General features: G+C 45.6%; 1 protein-coding gene across 6 annotated transcripts in view; it reads left to right on the top strand.

The window, feature by feature from the left end:
• The first annotated feature begins 90 nt into the window (after window positions 1–90).
• The window catches only part of SMC1A (structural maintenance of chromosomes 1A), a 47,329-nt gene continuing 27,291 nt past the window's right edge, over window positions 91–20,128 (top strand). For 4 of the 6 annotated variants that reach the window (XR_003966790.2, XM_030306251.2, XM_030306252.2 and 1 more), the window contains exons 1-19: window positions 91–295; window positions 4,355–4,543; window positions 4,654–4,766; window positions 5,746–5,949; window positions 6,043–6,281; window positions 6,940–7,198; window positions 7,281–7,421; window positions 8,110–8,192; window positions 8,348–8,555; window positions 9,615–9,800; window positions 9,893–10,072; window positions 10,170–10,316; window positions 10,416–10,553; window positions 11,359–11,475; window positions 11,582–11,688; window positions 14,646–14,787; window positions 16,789–16,934; window positions 17,023–17,176; window positions 18,228–18,338. Coding sequence is in view for 3 of the 6 variants with exons in the window: in XM_030306251.2 (XP_030162111.1) it covers window positions 187–295; window positions 4,355–4,543; window positions 4,654–4,766; window positions 5,746–5,949; window positions 6,043–6,281; window positions 6,940–7,198; window positions 7,281–7,421; window positions 8,110–8,192; window positions 8,348–8,555; window positions 9,615–9,800; window positions 9,893–10,072; window positions 10,170–10,316; window positions 10,416–10,553; window positions 11,359–11,475; window positions 11,582–11,688; window positions 14,646–14,787; window positions 16,789–16,934; window positions 17,023–17,176; window positions 18,228–18,338 (2,973 nt within the window). In the remaining 3 variants the exon portion in view is untranslated. The remainder of the gene's footprint in view (window positions 296–4,354; window positions 4,544–4,653; window positions 4,767–5,745; window positions 5,950–6,042; window positions 6,282–6,939; window positions 7,199–7,280; window positions 7,422–8,109; window positions 8,193–8,347; window positions 8,556–9,614; window positions 9,801–9,892; window positions 10,073–10,169; window positions 10,317–10,415; window positions 10,554–11,358; window positions 11,476–11,581; window positions 11,689–14,645; window positions 14,788–16,788; window positions 16,935–17,022; window positions 17,177–18,227; window positions 18,339–20,128) is intronic. The other 2 variants (XR_003966791.1, XR_003966792.2) reach the window with 2 other exon arrangements.

Raw genomic sequence — 20,128 nt, 5'->3', positions numbered from 1 at the left:
AACAAAACTTCCACACCACGCCCCTGGTTCCGCTTGCGCCGGAAGCCGGAAATCCCGTTAGGCCTGGACTTTTCTCGCGAGGTTTGTCTTCCGCCCGGCCTGCACTGCGGTGTTTCCCGCGCGGGCTACCCCAGTTCCCGGGCGTACGGCGCGGCCTTTTGTACAGCCGCCGGCGCCGCCGCTGTCATGGGTTTCCTGAAACTGATTGAGATCGAGAACTTTAAGTCGTACAAGGGTCGGCAGATTATCGGACCGTTTCAGAGGTTCACCGCCATCATTGGACCCAATGGCTCTGGTGAGATAAACCTGGCTGCGGCCCTCCTCACGTCCCAGCCTGGACCCCCTATCCGGCAGCAGAGTAGTCCAACCCAGCCCGTGTGACCTGAAATGTCGGGAACCCTCACAGGTTCCTCTCCCTCCTGAGCGGGCTCAACTCGAACCCGCTTTGCCCGCTCGAGTGCTCTAACTCAAACCTCTTCTCCAGGTGTCACTTGCCCGCTCTCTGTGCGGCCCCCTCCCCGGAGCAAGTGGTACGGGCCGATCTGTACGTTACCCCGCCCACTGCCCCCTCCCGCCAAAATTGGCGCGTCCGGAGCCGACTGCCAGCGGCGGGCCGTGCAGTCCTCCGCCGGACCTGCTGCTTCCGGCTACTTCCCCTTGCCTTGTTTGAGCCCTCCGGAGGGTGTGGGACCGCTGGTAGCCCTCCCTTGGCCCCCGGTCTCCAGTGGTACACTTCTGCCTCAGCCCAGCGCCCCCTCCCGCTTCGCTCTGGTATGCTCCAATTCGTCCTTTTTTGTACTCTCCTCCGGAGGCGGCAGTTTTGAATTTCTGATCCCGCGCTCGCCTCTCCAGCTGGCGTGCTTGGGGTCTCCACCCTCCACCCCCATCTCAGAGATGGGGGTGCTTTGGAATCCCTTTAATTTACCACTGAAGCCGTTAAAAGAACTCTTCCGCTCGCCAAATTTATTGAATGCTTACAGTTTTGTAAGGAGTTATTCGAGGTGCTGTGGAAACAGTGAAGAAGAGAGTAAGCCTTACTCTCGGGACTTGCATTCCAGAGGGGAAAGACAATAATAAAGAAGGAGAAAATAAGACTATTCGGCTGTGATACATGCTATGCAGGAAATTAGGTTGATGGGATACAGTGACTTGGGTGGTGTCTTTGGAAAGAGTGGTCAGTAAATACTGTATTGTGTATTTGAAAGTTGCTGAGGGAATAGATCTTAAAAGTTCTCATCACAAGAAAAAAAATCGTTTATGTGAGGTGATGGATGTTAACTAACTAAACTTATTGTGGTAATCATTTCTCGATATAGACAGCTATGGAATCATGTTGTACACCTGAAACTAACACAATGCTATATGTCAGTTATATCAACAAAACTGGGGAGGGGCAAAGAGTGGCTAGGTAACACCTCTATTTCATATCTTAACGCCTCATTTCTAAATGATACACCATGGATTCCTTCCATCTACCCCCATAGGCAGTCTGTTTGGAATCCCACTGTGTTCCTCCACCCCAGAGATGTTTTAGCTAAATCATTTCCTAGTATGAGGGGCTTTCTCTGCAGATGTAGCTCAAATTTGTGACCTTCCCTGGGGTTTTGCTTGTGTTTGGTGCTCTTTGTAGAGCAGGGTTTCTCAACAGCGGCATTGTTGACATTTCTAGCAAGATAATTCTTTGCTGTGAGGTAGGTCCTGTGCATTGTAGGATGTTTAGCAGCATCCTTGGCTTTTTCCCACTAGATGATAGCACCCCTACCCCCCAGATGTGACCAAAAATGTTTCCAGATATTGCCTGTGTCCCCCTGAGAGGTGGGGCAGATCACTCTCTGCCTTCTCCATCCTCACTTGAGGACCACTGGCTTAGAGGACTAATGCTTGGGGTTTCACTCCAGTTTCTTAGGATTTTCGAGTGGTGGCCCCCGTGGAAAGAGCCAGGATGCACCTCTTGGCATTCACTCCCCTCAGCGTGGGTAGATTTGTATACCCAGCTGTTCCAAAAAGACCCCCTTGGTCTGGACCCTGTCCCCTCCCCCAATTCTTCAATGCCCACCTCCACAACCCATTCCTTGGCAGAGAAGAAGAGTGAATTGCGTTTCTTCTGTGGCACACAGTAGACACTTGGCACATGTTAATGTTTACTTTCTTCTGTCTTGTATTTATGGTATATGTTTTTGTGTTTTCATTACTGGTTTATGAGTGCCCCAAAGAAGACATTCCTTAAAACATTTGATCAGTGTTCAGCTCATAATGCATGTTATAAAAATGTTTACAATATCGAATGATTGCTCATAGGGAGGGCTTTGATTGTGAGACGTTCTAACCATCTCTGGAGAGCATGGGAGAAGCCTAAAGGTTGGAAGTGGGTGCCTAAAAGTCTGACTCCTGGTCAGCATGGTGTGCTAGTCCTGCTCTGATAAGGGAGACAGAGCTGAGTTCAGACCTCTGTTAAGATAGGAGTGCCATTTATTGAGCACCAGTGTGTGTCAGGTACTTTATTTATTGGGACCTTTTACATTTAAATTCTCAAAATGACCCAATCAGGGAGGTACCATTATCTTTGTTTCATAGGTGGAAGAGTGAGGCACAAACAGTTGTGATCACTTGCACACTAATTGATTCTCAGAGCCAGGGTCAGAAATTGTGCCTGTCATACTTCAAAGCCTTGTGCTCCTGCCACTCCCGACAGAGAACTGTGTGCTAAGCGTTATTTTAGAGGCTTTACCTATCAGTTGTGGTTTTTTAGATTTTCGAAGTGAGGGAATGGAAGGTCAGCTAAGAATTGGTGAAACTAAGAACCTGGTCTATTGGACTAGAACCCGAGCTCTTAATCACGGTGTTGTACTGCTTTGGAAGGAACTGGGCTGTTATTTTTATACCTGAGTAGAAAGGTGTGGGAAATCAGGTCTTCCGTTCAAGGTCATATAACATGCTGGGGTATAATCCTGAAGTAACATTTATAGAGATTAAAGTGTTCTCCCACCCCCCCACCCCCAGTCTAAATTGAAAAAAATTTTTTTTCCTGAGTCTAAAATGAAGAAAGTAACAGTTGTGACTCCACTATTGAAAAGATAACCACTCTTAATGTTAAAAAAATCTTAATTATTTGAATAGCTGATATATGCACACAGTATAAAATTTAAAAAATCCCAAAGGATAGACAGTAAAAAGATACCCTTCCCTGACCTGTTAACCTATTTTCCTTCTGGGAAGTGACCACTGGTTACACTGTTCACATTTTCATGTATTTTTTTTTTTCTATGCCTTTGCCTCTCCCCAAGTTTTTATTATGAAAATATTCAAACCTACTTGTGTGTTTTGCTTAATCATTGGAAAGTAAGCTGTGGACTTCATGACATTTCACCTCTAGGGATTCAGCATTCGACTCCTAAAATCATCATTCTCTTGTGTCACCAGTAGACTGTGATCACACCCGGGAAAATTAATTTCCTTGTTGTCGTCAGTTATCTAGTTCATATTCAAGCTTCCCTAATTGTTCCCCAGAATGTCGTTTTGGCTTTGGCTTTGGTTTTGGTTTTGGTTTTGGTTTTAAAGGGAAACTCGAATCCAATCAAAGTTCGTGCACTGCCTTTGCTTATTTCTCAGTAATCGCTTGTGTTCTGGAGTGGTTCTCCACATGTTTCTTTTTAGACATTCACTTTTTGAAAAAATCAGGCCAGTTGTCTTGGAGAGTATCCCACATTCTGTGTTTGTCTTAAGGTTTCTTCATAGTGTCACTTACTATGTTCCTCTAACTACTATATTTCCTGTAAACTGGAAGGTAGGTCTAAAGGCTTGTTCAGATTCAGGTTAAATATTTTGGCAAGATACTTCATAGATGATGCTGTATGCGTCATATCATATCACAATAGGAATATGCCTTTTAAAAAATATAGTAAAATACACATAGCAAAATTTGTCATCTTAACGATTTTTTAAGTGTACAGTTCAGCCATGTTAAGTATCTTCACATTGTACAACTGATCTCCTGAACTTTTTCATCTTGCAAAACTGAAAGTGTACACAGGAAACAGCAACTCCCCATTATCACCTTCCCTTAGCTCTTTTTTTTTTTAACTTTTAAACTTGGTTGAGATCAAACTATATTTTTTGTTATAGTTATATTATCTGCTTATTTCTTCTATTATGGGCATTTCCTCGTGTCGTTAATGGTTGTAGAACAATCCATTTTGTGAATATGCTGTTTCCTTAGATGGGATTCTAGTCTTTAACTGCTGTAGGTAATAGCTGCAAAGGGACTGTTTTTCTTAGCCCTTGAACCAGGGCTCCGGTGGGGGCAGAGCAGTGTTCCCTGACTTCCCCTCCTCTGCTTTGTCCCCTACTCCCTTAGGTAAGTCAAATCTCATGGATGCGATCAGCTTTGTATTGGGTGAGAAAACCAGCAACCTGCGAGTAAAGACCCTGAGGGACCTGATCCATGGAGCTCCTGTGGGCAAGCCAGCTGCCAATCGGGCCTTTGTCAGCATGGTCTACTCTGAGGAGGGTGCTGAGGACCGCACCTTTGCCCGTGTCATTGTTGGTGGGTGAGGCTGGCCAGAAGGCTCCCCTTGGGTCCCGGGAGGTGACTAGACTAGTTGACTGGGATAGGTGGATGTCTGACCTTCAGCTAACTCATGCACTGTCTTGTAGGGGGTTCTTCTGAGTACAAGATCAACAACAAAGTGGTTCAGCTACATGAGTACAGTGAGGAATTAGAGAAGTTGGGCATTCTCATCAAAGCTCGTAACTTCCTCGTCTTCCAGGTGAGCATTTTTAACAATTATTGGCTGTCTGCTCTTTGCTGATCCTTGTCCCATCCTCACTGGGCCTGCTTCATCTTGAGCTTCATCTCTCCCCTGAATTAATGTAGCAGCTTCTTCACTGGGCTTACAAGACTCCAGTCTGTCCCCTTCCAGTTCATCCCTTAGGCTAGGTTCATCTTACAAAGACACAAATCTGTTTCTTTCCTTTTCCTCCTTAAAGCATTTCAGTGATTGCTCATTGTCTTATGATGGTGGTTCTCAAATTATAGTCTCTGGATCAGCATCAACTTGGGGACATGCTAGAAATGCACCTTCTCTGGTCCCATCCCAGATCTATAGACGTAGAGACTATGGGATGGGGCCCAGCACTGAGTGTTTTACCAAGCTCTCCAGGTTATTATGCATGCTAAATCATTGCTTTAGCATAAACTCCAAACTCCTGGCATTCAGGAAACATCATCCTTTGGTTCTTGCCCACCTTACTAGCCCCTCACTTGTCAGTATTTTTCCCTTCCAACCCTGCATTCCAGCTCAGTTAAACTGTTTATAGTTCCCCAAATTCACTTGCTTTCTTTGGCCTGCAGGCCTTTGCATATTAATTGTCCTTTACATGAAATGACCTTCTCTCTTAATTTTCTTGGTTAGTTCTTCCCCATCTTTCAAACTCAACTTAGATGTCACCTTTGGGAAGCTTTCCTGAATAGACACTATCAGTCTCCTACCCCCAAGCTTCACTTAGTGCTTTTTCTGTGTTGCTTCTGTCACTGCACATAACACATGGTGTTGTCTTTGCTTTTGTCTCTTTTGCTCTGTGTGCACCTCAAGAGGCAGGGAACGTGTCCTCAAGGCCCAGTGTGAAATGTGGCACCTAGTGCGGGGAGAGGGTCAGAGACCTTTTTCTGAATAACTGAGTAGAAATGGGTAGAAGGAACTGGGTTGGATAGGCTCTAAATGGGGAGAGTGTTTTGATCTTTACTAGGGTGCTGTGGAATCTATTGCCATGAAGAATCCCAAAGAGAGGACAGCTCTATTTGAAGAGATAAGTCGCTCTGGGGAGCTGGCCCAGGAGTATGACAAGCGAAAGAAGGAAATGGTGAAGGCTGAAGAGGACACACAGTTTAATTACCATCGCAAAAAAAACATTGCAGCTGAACGCAAGGAAGCCAAACAGGAGAAAGAAGAGGTAGGTGGCTAGGCTACCTCTGGGCTCTAAGGGGCCAGGGTCGAGCCAGTGCCTTACTGATGCACACCTGCCTCCGTGCTCCTGTTTGCGCAGGCTGACCGCTACCAGCGCCTGAAGGATGAGGTGGTGCGAGCTCAGGTGCAGCTGCAGCTCTTTAAGCTTTATCACAATGAAGTGGAGATTGAGAAGCTCAATAAGGAACTGGCCTCTAAGAACAAGGAGATCGAGAAGGACAAGAAGCGTATGGACAAGGTAGAGGATGAGCTGAAGGAGAAGAAGAAGGAGCTGGGCAAAATGATGCGGGAGCAGCAGCAGATTGAGAAGGAGATCAAGTAAGAGGCAGGCCTGGGCCTGCAACCTATGGGAAACCAAGAGGCTGTGCTGTTTCCTAGGGCTCCTCTGAGCCTAGAGTCCGGTGTTCGTCCTAGTTTGTCTTCCTCTTGACTTGCTTTGGCCAGAACCAAACACATTTCTTGACTTGCATTTTAGACAAAGCATTTGAGTACTCAGACTCTGGGTAGATGGCTACTCATGAAAGAGAGAACTTGAAAGGGGTGGGGACCTTGCCAAGTGAGAGGAAGCAATGGGAGGCCTGGCTACTAGAGTGGCTGGGAATGCCTTCCTGGAAGAGGAAAACTGGCGCTAGAAGTTTAAAGGACATGAAAAAGTTAGATCAGATGGGGGACAACTCCATGAACATAGGGCATTCTTGGGAGCTGTTACTGAGGGTCCTGGCCTGGCTAGGGCTGAGGCAGGAGTGGCAGCTTTACCTTATGGAATGGCCGGAATGCCAGGCTGAAGCCATCAGTTCCAGGGAGTAGTCAGACTGCCCCTTTTCTGAGGATCTGTGGGGCATCAGGTCCTCGTTCTTTAAGCAATTCCCTGAGGCTGGCTGGGACATCAGGCCCCCCCTTTGGGTAAAAAGCCTGGGAACCCTCTCTTCTGCCACAGTGCTAACTGATTTACCCACCACCCCCCCTCCGGCAAAAGGGAGAAGGACTCAGAGCTGAACCAGAAGCGGCCTCAGTACATCAAAGCCAAGGAGAATACCTCCCACAAAATCAAGAAGCTGGAAGCAGCCAAGAAGTCCCTACAGAATGCTCAGAAGCATTACAAGAAGCGTAAAGGTGACATGGATGAGCTGGAAAAGGAGATGCTGTCAGTAGAGAAAGCCCGGCAGGAGTTTGAGGAACGGATGGAAGAGGAGAGTCAGAGTCAGGGCAGAGACTTAACCTTGGAGGAGAATCAGGTAAGCTCTGGGAGGTTGGGGGTGGGGTGGGGGATTGCTGTGCTTCTACAGAGACTGATTTGGTTACCTGTTCCTAATACAGGTGAAGAAATACCACCGGTTGAAAGAAGAAGCCAGCAAGAGAGCGGCTACGTTGGCTCAGGAGCTGGAGAAGTTCAATCGAGATCAGAAAGCCGACCAGGACCGGCTGGATCTGGAAGAGCGGAAGAAAGTAGAGACAGAGGTGGGCATGTGTTACAAGATTAGGGATGATGGTCCAGAGAAAAAAGAAGTGATGAAAGTCTTTTTTTTTTTTTCTTTTTAATGTTTATTTTTGAGAGGGAGAGAGCATGAGCAGGGGAGGGGGCACAGAGAGAGGGGAGCAGAGGATCCAAAGCAGGCTCTGTGCTGACAGCAGAGAACCTGATGCGGGGCTCAAACCCACGAACCGCAAGATCATGACCTGAGCCGAAGTCAGACACTTAACTGACTGAGTTACCCAGGTGCCCCTTAACAGTAATGACAATAGCTAACAACTAGTAAGCATTTACTGTTTGCTAGGTACTATATTTTACATGTATTTACTCATTTAATTCCTCATTTTCCAAATGAGGAAACTATAGTGCAGAGGTGAAGTAATTTGCCTAAGGTCACATCATTATGAAGTGGCAGAACCAGGACATGTTCTACCCAGGCTAGGTAGAACGTCATGAGAAGGTCTCAGGGCTCTGGGAGGGGCATCAATTAGCAGAGCCACACTGAACACTGTTGTGTGTCTGCTTTTTAGTAGGTCTCCCCCATTAGTGACAGACTGTCCTGGACTGTTGGGCTTTTTGATCAGTGGGCACATAGCAGGTATAAGCCAGGGCCCCATGGTCTTAGAGTTAGCTTGCTCAGCCCCTGGTGATGGTGTATATTTGTCTTTCTTCCAGGCCAAGATCAAGCAAAAGCTGCGGGAGATTGAAGAGAATCAGAAACGGATTGAGAAACTAGAGGAATACATTACCACTAGCAAGTATGTGGCTCTGCAGCCTTTCCTCTTATTTCCAGGGCTGTTGTTGTGAACCCTATCTGTCCTGCCCCTCCTCAGGCAGGATCCCCAGAGTCCCTTTCAGCCAGGTATATTTTCTCACTAGCCAGGGTAACCCCTTGTGATCCCTCACTTTGTAGGCAGTCCCTAGAGGAGCAGAAGAAGTTAGAGGGGGAGCTGACAGAGGAGGTGGAGATGGCCAAACGGCGTATTGATGAGATCAATAAGGAGCTGAACCAGGTGATGGAGCAGCTAGGTGATGCCCGTATTGACCGCCAGGAGAGCAGCCGCCAACAGCGAAAGGCAGAGATTATGGAAAGCATCAAGCGCTTGTACCCTGGCTCTGTGGTAAGAATGGAAAGGGAACTCCTTTCCTGAGCACCTACTCTCCCACTGGCTGTCAGCAGCCCTGTGAAGACAAGATTGCTGATCCCTTTTTTACAGCTGGGGGAACAGGCTCAGAGAGATGAAATGACTTACCCAAAACAGCACAGCTTATAAGAATTGTAATCCAAACCCAACTTATGTCTGACTTGGAACCTCCTGTTCTTTCTATCACACCAGTTGCAACTTCTTGAAGGTTTTGTCTTGCTGCTTCCACTCCTCTGTGGGATGCTGGGAAACTGGAGAGGCCTTTGGAAGTGGGAGGAGCCACAGGATATGATTTAGTCTCATAGGAAGTAACTCTGCAGGCTTTGATATGAGCTCACATGGCCTGTACCAAGTGGTTCGTTTGCTTGTAGGGATATCCTAGGCTTTATCAGAGCTCTTGGCCTCATAAACCAAATCTTGAGTTCCCTGAGTATTCTCTCTCTGTTGCTATCCATCCCTGGGTTCAACTTAATTTGGTCCCATAGATATTTCCTGATCTGTCCTCTAGACACTTCTGGGGGAGTTTATAAGGATCTCTATTGCTATAATTCCTTCCCTGGGTTTAACTTAATTTGGTTCCATAGATATTTCCTGATCTGTCCTCTAGACACTCCTGGGGAGTTTATAAGGATGATTTAGGCTCATTTCCTGCCCTTGAAGATCTTACCCATTATCTGATAGTTCTTAGGGAACCATGATTAGCTTAGGGGGCATGGGGGACATGAACTAGAAAAAGATTTATTTTGCTGGGTGCTTGTGAGAATTTGAGGTAATGTATGTAAGGGGTATCTGACATAGTGCCTGGGGCAGTAGTGGTCTGTGAAATGATAAAACTGAGGTTTAGAAAGATGATTTTGGATTCAGGCATGACTGGAGTGATTGTTGCTTTGGGGACAGAGTAGGCTTTTCCTCCATAGCATGGAAGCTACGTTCCTCATGCAGGTTTTGGTCTGCCACTTCTGAACTGGGAATTGGGGTTCCTGAGTCAGTCCCCAAAAGCCTCATGCTTCAGTTTTCTCTTCTGACTTTCCTCAGTATGGACGCCTCATTGACCTCTGTCAGCCCACACAAAAGAAGTACCAGATTGCCGTGACCAAGGTTTTGGGCAAGAACATGGATGCCATTATCGTGGACTCTGAAAAGACAGGCCGGGACTGTATTCAGTATATCAAGGAACAGCGTGGGGAGCCTGAGACCTTCTTGCCTCTTGACTACTTGGAGGTGAGGCTGGTGGGGATGGGGTCAGGGCAGTGTGAGAGGGCCCCTTCTCCTAGCCCTCCATGTTCTCCCACTTACTGAGCTTCTTCCCATAGGTGAAACCTACAGATGAGAAGCTCCGGGAACTGAAGGGGGCCAAGCTGGTGATTGACGTAATTCGCTATGAGCCACCCCACATCAAAAAGGCCCTGCAATATGCTTGTGGCAACGCCCTTGTGTGTGACAATGTGGAGGATGCCCGCCGCATTGCCTTTGGCGGCCACCAGCGTCACAAGGTATGGATTCCCTTGTGCACATTGGAGCTGGACAGGCTTAGTATTGGAGACTCTTCATCTTCTCTCCCTCCTTCTCTCTTTTCCCTACTGTGTGTAGACGGTGGCACTGGATGGGACCCTGTTCCAGAAGTCAGGGGTGATCTCTGGTGGAGCCAGTGACTTGAAAGCCAAGGCTCGGCGCTGGGATGAGAAAGCGGTAGATAAGTTGAAAGAGAAGAAGGAGCGGTTGACAGAGGAACTGAAAGTAAGTCATGGGCATTACTGTCCCCAGGGTTTGGAGTCCTAAGCCCAGGCTGGCCACTCCTGTTCTTATCACCTAGCTGTTCTGTCATGTCCACTTCAGGAGCAGATGAAGGCAAAGCGGAAAGAGGCAGAGCTACGTCAGGTGCAGTCTCAGGCCCATGGACTACAGATGCGGCTCAAGTACTCGCAGAGTGACCTGGAACAGACTAAGACGAGACATCTAGCCCTGAATCTGCAGGTGGGGCTTAGTCTTCAGCCCTGTCCTCCAAAGGTCACCCTCACATTCCTGGTCAGAGTTTCTCTGGGAGTGGAAATGTATCCCATTTCCCTCTCTCCTCCCAGCCTGCTTCAGGGAACCAAGCATAGCAGCCCGGGCTTCAGATCTCGACTTTATGGTGGGAGGCAGCTTACTTAATGTGTCATCATCAGTTTTTCATCTATTTGTAAAATGGGAGTTAGAATACCACCTGCTTTATAGCCTTCTTGCAAAGATTGAATGATTACATGCCTGTAAAGTACTTAGACTGATTCCTTGCGCCCGGTAAGTGCTCAGTAAATGTTAGATGCTATTATTAGCATTATTCGTTCAACAAATATCTGAGCTGCTTCTGAAAGTGAATTGAAAGTGAACGCTGGCATTTCAGTCCCTCTCAGTGGGGGTGCTCTTCTAGGTATATTAATGTGTTTGATCATAGGGTGCTTCCCAAGACCACCTGGAGGCATTATTTAAAGTGTAGTATAAATATCCCTTTACCTTCTTCTAAAATCAAAAAGTCTGAATTCCGAGGGTTATAGATAAGGAAATGTGGACCTGTAACTGATGATGTTTACCATGTGGATTAAAGCTAGCCAAATAGAGCCTGAGGAGGAAGCTGTGTGATGGTTCAAGTGGGAGATGATGGAACCTTGACTGGGGAATTGTGAGCCATGTTCTCTCAGCATGTGGAGAGCTAGCCCTTCTTTTGCAGGGGCCGGTGAGCTCAGGGTGGCTCCGTTCCTCCAAAGAGCCTGGTCTCTTTTTCCCTCAACCCTGTTTCCTGCAGGAAAAGTCCAAGCTGGAGAGTGAGCTAGCCAACTTTGGGCCTCGCATTAATGATATCAAGAGGATCATCCAGAGCCGAGAGAGGGAAATGAAAGACTTGAAGGAGAAGATGAACCAGGTTGGTAAGGGATGAACCATGCCAGTGTGTGCAGTGGGGTGGGACTGGGACTGGCAGCAGCACTCTGATCCAGAGGGCCTTTGCTGTCCCTTGCTTCTCCCCTCAGGTGGAGGATGAGGTGTTTGAAGAGTTTTGTCGGGAGATTGGTGTGCGCAACATCCGAGAGTTTGAGGAAGAGAAGGTGAAGCGGCAGAACGAAATTGCCAAGAAGCGGTAAGTGGAAGTGTGGGGTACAAGAGGACACAGTGGGGTGCCCTTGAGCCCCCAGCCTGATATCCTGGGAAGTCACATGCCATCATAAGACAAGGAGCAGCTCTTAGAACGATGGGTGTAGTAGGTCGGCTTTAAAGAACAGGAACATCAGGGAGGCAGTGTGGCATGGTCTCATGCTTAAGAGTGCCAGCTTTAAATGTGATTTACCTGGGTTAGAATCCTAGCTCCATAACTCATTATCTTGGGCAGTGACTTGACCTCTCCGAGGCCCAGTTTCCTTATCTGTAAAGTGGGATAATAAGGATGCCTGTCTCATGGCATTTAGGCAGATCAAATGAACTCGTCCTTGTAAAGTATTTAGGATAATACTTAGCACCTACCAAGAGTAGTAAATGCTAGCTTTTATTATTGTCATTATCCTGATGGGCATTGCAGAGGGGTGGGGATGGAATGAAGTTGGAAGAATAGTAAGAACAACACAACAGTTCCTCTTCTCTTTCCCCTCTTTACTATATTTGTTAATTTAATAGACTTTTCTTGAGTCCCTATGTTGTGCAAAGTTGTCCTGTGCTAGGTATTGGTGGGGAGATTGGGGTGACACAGACGAACGTGACAATCTTTAAAAGAGGTCGCCCCCTGGACCCTGGGTCTCAGTCTGCAGTTTATGTAGCTCATGGCCCATATAGTAAATATTCATTGCTCTTCTACCCATAAGCCAGGCTCAAGGGATATAGAATTGAATCAGAGACTGTCCTTGTCCTCAGGGGGTTGTGGAAGTGGGGGAGACAAACAAGTAGATCAACAATTTCAAAATAGTGTCATTGATGCTGTACTTGAGGTACATAGAAAATACAGAGGAAATGTTCAAAGAACTGCAAATCAAGAAGAAAGATAAAAACGAGAGACCCAATAGAGAAATGGACAGAGGGTGTAGTTAGCATTTCATGGAAAAAGAAGCACAAATGGCTGATAACTACAGATTGATGTTCAGTCTTGTTTCTAATCAGAGAAATGCAAATTAAAACAGTCTTAGCAGTATTTGGTGAAAATAAGTCTGCATAAGCTCTATGACTTAGCAAAGCCACTTCTGGATATATAGCTCAGAGAGAGTGTTGCCACAGGGCAACAAAGAGACACATTCGGGGTTGTGTCTTGGCATAATTTATAGTAGTTGGACATTGGTGGCCACGTAAATGGCCATCACTTGGAGGAAAATATAAGTCGAATGTGATGAATATATAGACTATGCAATACTGTGTAGCAGTTCAAAGCAAGAACTAGATTTACAGGCTGTAACATAGATACGTTTATAATTGTATTTGTGTACATTTAAAAACAAGTATATTTTACAAGGGTGTGTATTCTTAAGGCTATATACGTATGTATGTATGTATGTACGTATGTATGTATGTCACTTTGGAGTGTGTGCTCACTGTAGGGAGAGTAACGGGAATGGAAATCAGGTATTGAGCCAAAGGAGACCATGGTCTTGCACAGACAGTGAACATAAGCATGTTACGAACTGTGGGATATAATTAACTGCACCAAAAAGGGAGGAAACCCAGAAACATGTAATAAAAGCGGAGAACCTGCTCACAACTGTCAGGAAAGCTTTTCCAGAACAAGAAGCGATGAACTGGATGCCTGTAGAGTGAGTAGGATTTGGCCAGCTGGGCAGCAGACAGAAGGGAGTTCCAGGCAGTGAGAACAGCATGCTCGGAGGTGTGAGAGAGTATGCCTTGTACTGGAAACTAAGTAGTTTTGAATGTCTGGAGCATAAAAATGGGGTCAGGAGGAAGGCGGGGGTGGTGGACAGGTCAGCAGGGGCCAGATTGCAGAGGGCTTTATGAGTCATGCTTGGGATATTGGACTTAAAATTGCATAGCTCAAAATTATAGAGTTAATTACATTCCATTTGGATTATAGTGACTAATAGGGTTAAGCTGCTAGCATGACATCTGGCAGCATCTGTCACACCATATTGCGGGGGTGGGGAGGCAGTTGGAAATTAGCCCTGTCTGGCCTGCTAGTATCTGGATGCTGGTTACATACTCTTTGAGTTTCTGAAGAGATGGGGAGCAGGGCAATAGCAGAAATCTAGTATTTTCTCTATGTTTTGTTTTTACTACCTAAGCTCTGCTCCTTGAAGGTTCTGGGATGGGGGAGGGTGGGTGGGCTCATTGGAAAAAGTCAAAGCCCATGAGCAAGTATAAGCTGAATGCAACCAGGATACTGTCAATAATGATGGTAACTAAAATTTATTAAGTATTTAACTGTGTGTCTGGTATGCTTCTAAGGACTGGATGCATATTAACTTGTTAAAAAATTCTCCCAATAACTATGAGGTAAGCACTACTGTTATTTCCATCTTATAGATGAGGAAACAGAAGCATAGAATGTATAACTACCTTGGCCAAGATTACACTACTAGTGAATGGCAGAGTTTGGATGCCAGACCTCTTATTCTGCCACATTACATTGCGATGGTGCCATAGGAGAAACAGCCTGGGTTTGGTGTTAGACCTGGATTCCTGTGTGGCCTTGGGCAAGGTCTTTTACCTCTTGGCCCATGTTCCCTCATTTGTAAAATTAGGATAATCATGCTTACTTGTGGAGCTATTAATTAGAGGATTAGAGGTAATTTTGTAAAGTACACAGAAACTTAATAAGTAGGAATTATCATGGCTGGTGGGTTCAGGTGGACCTTTTTGTGCCTCCTAGGAACTTGGGAAGGTTCTGGAGTCTTCCAATGTATAAAGGGGGAGTAGTGGAGTTTGGCCTGATCTCCCCTGCCTTGTGCCATATCCACAAGGCAAGGCTGAGGAACTTAGTTCTCCAGCGTCAGTTGGAGTTGGAATAGTTTTATGTGGATATGGAGGGATGAGCTGAGTGGTGACTGAAATCTGGTAGTACCTGAGTCCCTGCATCCTGGGTCTAGTTCTCTTTTCTCCCCACAGTTTGGAGTTTGAGAATCAGAAGACTCGCTTGGGCATCCAGTTGGATTTTGAAAAGAACCAACTGAAAGAGGACCAGGATAAAGTGCACATGTGGGAGCAGACAGTGAAAAAGGATGAAAATGAGATAGAAAAGCTCAAGAAGGTAAGGAAGGAGAGCATGAAAAGACATACTAAAAACTGGGAGGAAAAATTGGAAGAGATATGATAGAAGGATAATATCCATTATTTATAAAGCCCTGTTGAAATAAGAAAACACCAAGACCTAAATAGGAAAAATGAAATGAGTAAGAGGCACAAACAGTTTAAGAAGGTTCAAATAGCCCATAAACACATACACATAATTTAGCCTTATTAGAAATCAAAGAAATGCAAATTAAAGCAACAATCAGAGGTAATTTGTTTCCTATCACATCCAAGATTAAAAAAAATGATTAACACTGGCCACGGTGCCCAAGACCAGCATTCTTTTATGCCATATGGCACCATCCATCAAGATTCTTCAGAATGTATTTATCCCCTCTTACTCAGTAATACCTGAGGAAATCCAGAATGCTGGCACAGCTTTGTGCACGGAGGTTGATGTTTATTACAAACATTTATAGTTCTATATTGGAAATTCTCCAATGTCCTCTGGGAATTAGGAGTTTAGCAAATTACGCTACATTCATATATGTGTGTAGTTAAATGGTCTTCAAATTTTAGTAATATACAGAACCTGTTTAAAGACCTAAGATCTTTAGCGTTGGCTTAAAAAAAATCCTTACTGTTAAATATATACAAACATCCATACTTAGAGCACTTAACCAGAAAGCCAGGATAAACTTACAAATTAATTCTTATAATTAACCACATTAATTCAGTGCAACAGATGATGGTGTTTTGCTGAAACTGAGTCCCTTTTCACAGTGCGCCTGTGCTGCTGGCTGCCACGGCTCAGTTTGAGTCAAGCATGCCTGTGTCACTGGGTATTGTCTAACAACTCCCTTTTCCCACATTCCTTCTCTTTAAATTCCTGTCAAACCTTTGTTCTTCTCACAGCGTCCCGTCCTGAGGTGATTTGATCCTCTTCGCTTGGTTTAAACCATTTGACTTTTATGTCTGCCTGTGTTTGTTGGTGGTAGTGGTGGTGGTGGTGTGTGTGTGTGTGTTTTCATTAAACCCAGATAATTAAAGTAGTTCTCTTTGGTGTCACCAGAATCTTAAATGCAAATGAAGATCAGGCAGGCGTACATGGACATCTAGATGATCCAGAGTCATGTTTCTATGACTTTTTATTTTGAAATCATTTGAAAATGAGTATTACAAAGAACTCCCCCCTACCTGTCACCAAGATTCATCAGTCACTGACATGCCATATTTGCTTCTGCATTGTCTGTGTATGCATATTGTTTTTATGAGCCATTTGGGAGGAAGTTGCAGATATGTCTCCTTTATGTGACTTTAAGATCAAAATGAAAACCAAACATTCTCCCTTTAAGAAATCTGATCTATTAAGTAAGACTCCGATCCCCTTGACTGACCATGCTCAATGCCACTCCCTTTCCTCTTCCTGGGGCTAATCCCATGTAGTGTGTATTCTTCCAGAGCTTGTAGGCATTTACTTAAATACTTGTATATTCATATAGGTACACTCATAGAAAATACACAGTATTGTTTGTGTGGGTTTTTAAAAAATTGATGTTATATTGCTCATGATGGCAATTTTGATGTGGAAAAGATGCTTAAATATAATACTAAGTCAGAATATAGAGTTTTAATTCTAATCTAGTCTCAAGTCTGTAGGGCTATCTAGAAGTGATATGAGGAGGAAACAGACTAAGATGTTAATTGGTTATCTGTGGCTGGTGGGATTACAAGTGACTTTTTCTCCACCTACTTGATACTGTTTCAGTACTTTGAACTTTTCTACATCAAGCAACTTGTATTATGGGGTATGTAGGGGAGGGCAACCAAACTTGAAAAAAGATAAAAAGAAGCCCAGAGGGTGATGGTGGTATGTGAAAGTAGAGCTTATTGAAGAGAGGTTCTGACACACCCAGAGGCTCCTTCTGCCTGGTGGAAAGGGTGGGGGCAAGGGGAGAAGATCCCAAGGTGAGATGAGGAAAACCTTTACTTCTTGTCCTGTTCCCCCTGCTGGGACCAGGAGGAGCAAAGACACATGAAGATCATAGATGAGACCATGGCCCAGCTACAAGACCTGAAGAATCAGCACCTGGCCAAGAAGTCGGAGGTGAATGATAAGAATCATGAGATGGAGGAGATTCGTAAGAAACTGGGGGGCGCCAACAAGTGAGTGGGTTCAGGCCTGGGGTGGGGGAACTAGGTAGAGCAGGCAGCCTGCTGGATTTGGATCTCACCTCTCCCTGGACCTTCTTAGGGAAATGACCCACTTACAGAAGGAGGTAACAGCCATTGAGACCAAGCTTGAACAGAAACGCAGTGACCGCCACAACCTGCTACAGGCCTGCAAGATGCAGGACATCAAGTTGCCACTGTCTAAAGGCACTATGGACGACATTAGTCAGGAAGAGGTGTGTGTCATGGCTGGTGGTGGGAGTGGGCAATGAACAACATTGACCAGAGATGGGAGGTGAGAGTGACCAGGGAGAGAGAGAAAAGGATGGTGGGTGGAGGTGGTGGGGAACATAAGGAAGGATGAAGGGGAGATGAGGCAGGGTGAGGCTGTGAAGGCAGGTGAAGTGAAAGGCAATAGCCTTGGTGTGAGAGGGAAGTTGAATTGAGGGGTAGTGTTGTCAGTGGGTGGTGAGGGAGTGAGGCCAGGAGAAGATGAAATCATTCTGTATGTAACCTTAGGGACTTGAGGAAAAAGTTAGCTCCCGCAGGTGATGACTATTGGGAAGAGTGCATGTTGAGGGACATTAGCCAAGAGCAAAGAAAGACAGAAGCTGAGGGACCTGAGAAATGATGGCCTAGCTGCAGTGAAAGAGGTTGGCCAGGAGAGGGTTGGGTAAGGGACATCAGGAATGCAGAGGTGACAAAGCTTAGTCATAGGAAAGGGAGGGACACTAGCCAGTAGAGGAGCCAAGGCATTTTATGTCCTGGAATTGACAATTGGTAGCAAGGGGTGGGAACATTAACTGAGAGGAGGTTTGCATATATCTGTCTTAGACCTGGGCGCGGATCTCAGGCCCACATCTCTTTCCCTCCCTCCTCCCAAATAGCATTTCAATTTAATTCAGCAAAATATTTTGAACACCAGAAATGTGCCAGGCGCCATGGTAACGGGTGACATAATTACTCCTAATCCAAAACAATCCTGCCAGGCAGGCGTTGTCCCGTGTTACAGTTGAGGGTTTGTGTGTTTAAATCAGGATTCAGGTGTCAGGATCTGACAGCATGACTTGCCTAGGATCCCACCGTTAGTGGTAGAGCCCAAATTTGAACTCAGGTCTCTGTGCCTTCAGAGCTGCTGTCCTTCTGCCACAGGTGCTCTCTAGCAAGGTGCTTCTCAAAGACTTTGAAGGCTGCATAGGAGCGCCCCCCCCCCCCCCCCCCGCACCCTCTAAAGGAGCATTCTCATGGCCAGTGTGCTCCATTGGACTCTCCCTCTCACCATTGCAGGGTAGCTCCCAGGGGGAGGATTCAGTGAGTGGTTCTCAGCGAACTTCCAGTATCTATGCACGAGAGGCCCTCATCGAGATTGACTACGGTGACCTGTGTGAGGATCTGAAGGTGAGGATCAGCCACAGGGGTGGGGACATCTTCCTAGCTGTTCAAAGGGAAGAGAGTCAGCCTACCTGGGGGCCCCATGGAGACCATGGCTGGAAAGAGGGGTAAGCTGGCAAAGGAGGGAGAGAGTCGTGACTTAGGGTCTCCCCCCAGCTATGCACATACAGACACAGGCACATCTTCCACCACCACCCCAGTTGTCCCCATCCCTGCCTGCTGCCAGTATTCCCCTTCCACGCATATACACGTCTCAGCCCAGATGCACACACAGAGAACGTGCTCCTTTACAGTGAACAGATGGCCCTTGGGTGTTCCTCAGTACTGTGTCCCAGGCACTCTTCCTTCTCACTTGGCATTCTCTCATCCTGGGTATCTCTTTTACTCCCCTGGCTTCAGCTGCCATGTATGCTATGCTCCACAGGTACCTCAAATCCCAGCCTTTCTCCCCAAGTCTTCCCCTTCTCAGTGCCAGCCACAGGTTTAAACCAGAAATCTGAGCCTCATTCTTGACTGCCTCTCTCATTTTGCATACTCATTGAATTACCAAGCCCTATCCATTCTACCTCCTTAGATATCTAGTGAATTCTACTTTTTTCTGTTTCTGTGGTCTTTCTAGTACAGGCCATTTCACCTCTCACGTGGACTACTGTAGGAGCCTCCTAAACAGGGCCTGATGCTTTCCAATCCATCATCATAGCCAGGGGTACTTGATTTTTTAAAGAAACCTTTACTGCGGAAAACTTCAAATATACACAGAAGTAGAGAGAAGAATATAATGAACCCCAGGTACCTATCACCCAGCTTCAGCAATTAGCAACATGTGGTCAGTCTTGTTTTTTATACCCTTCCCTCCCCATTGGCATATTTTAAATAAAATTCCAGATAATATTCATAATTACCTCAGTATACATCTCTAGAAAGAAGGACATTTTAAAAGACGTACTATAGTATCCTACCAAAAAAATTTTAAGACTAGCTGCAATGTCATCTAATATTCAGTAAATCTTTAGATTTGCACAAATATCCCATAAATACCTTTTTTAAAAACAGTTTGTTTTTAAGTTTATTTTATCTTGAGAAAGAGTGCACATGCGCACACACAAGCAGGGGAGAGGCAGAGAGAGAATCCTCAGTTGGCTGCACACTGTTAGCGCAGAGCCCGATGTAGGGCTTGAAGTCAGGAACTGAGATCAGGACCTGAGCTGAGATCAAGAGTCTGATGCTTAGCCAACTAAGCCACTCAGGTGCCCCACAGTTTGTGTATTTAAATCAGGATTCAAGTGAGGTTCATAATGTTAAAAGTGGTCTCTTCTAGTCTGTAACATTTTCTTATCCCTTTTTATTTTTTTCTACCTGTATATGGAAGAAACTAGGTTATTGGCCCTGTACAATTTTCTACATTCCAAATTTGGCTGATTATGTCCTATAATGTTATTTAACGTGTCCTCCCATCCCCTGTACTTCCTGTAAACTGGTACTTAAATCTGGGGTTTGATTGGATTCAGTTCATTTTTTATTTTGGGCAGGAATATATCATAGGTGGTGCTGTCTGCTTGTGAACTTTCTTTTGCATCACATCAGTTGACATTGAATGTCATTTCTATCTTTGTAATAAGTTTGAGCAGGAGTCAACGTTACCTGTGAATATTCTTGTCAGCAACTCAAATAAGGATCTGATCAAGCCTTATATCCACCAATTATATGAAACACCGGTGCCAGAGCAACATGTTAAATAAAAACACAGGGATGCAGTTAGCTAAATCCAGGCTGTGGGAAACTCTATAGACCTGGTG

The sequence above is a fragment of the Lynx canadensis genome, chromosome X (assembly GCF_007474595.2).
Source record: "Lynx canadensis isolate LIC74 chromosome X, mLynCan4.pri.v2, whole genome shotgun sequence".
Classification (NCBI taxonomy): Eukaryota; Metazoa; Chordata; class Mammalia; order Carnivora; family Felidae; genus Lynx; species Lynx canadensis.
Note: the sequence above shows the minus strand (reverse complement) of the source record. Positions and strands in the feature narration are given on the sequence as shown.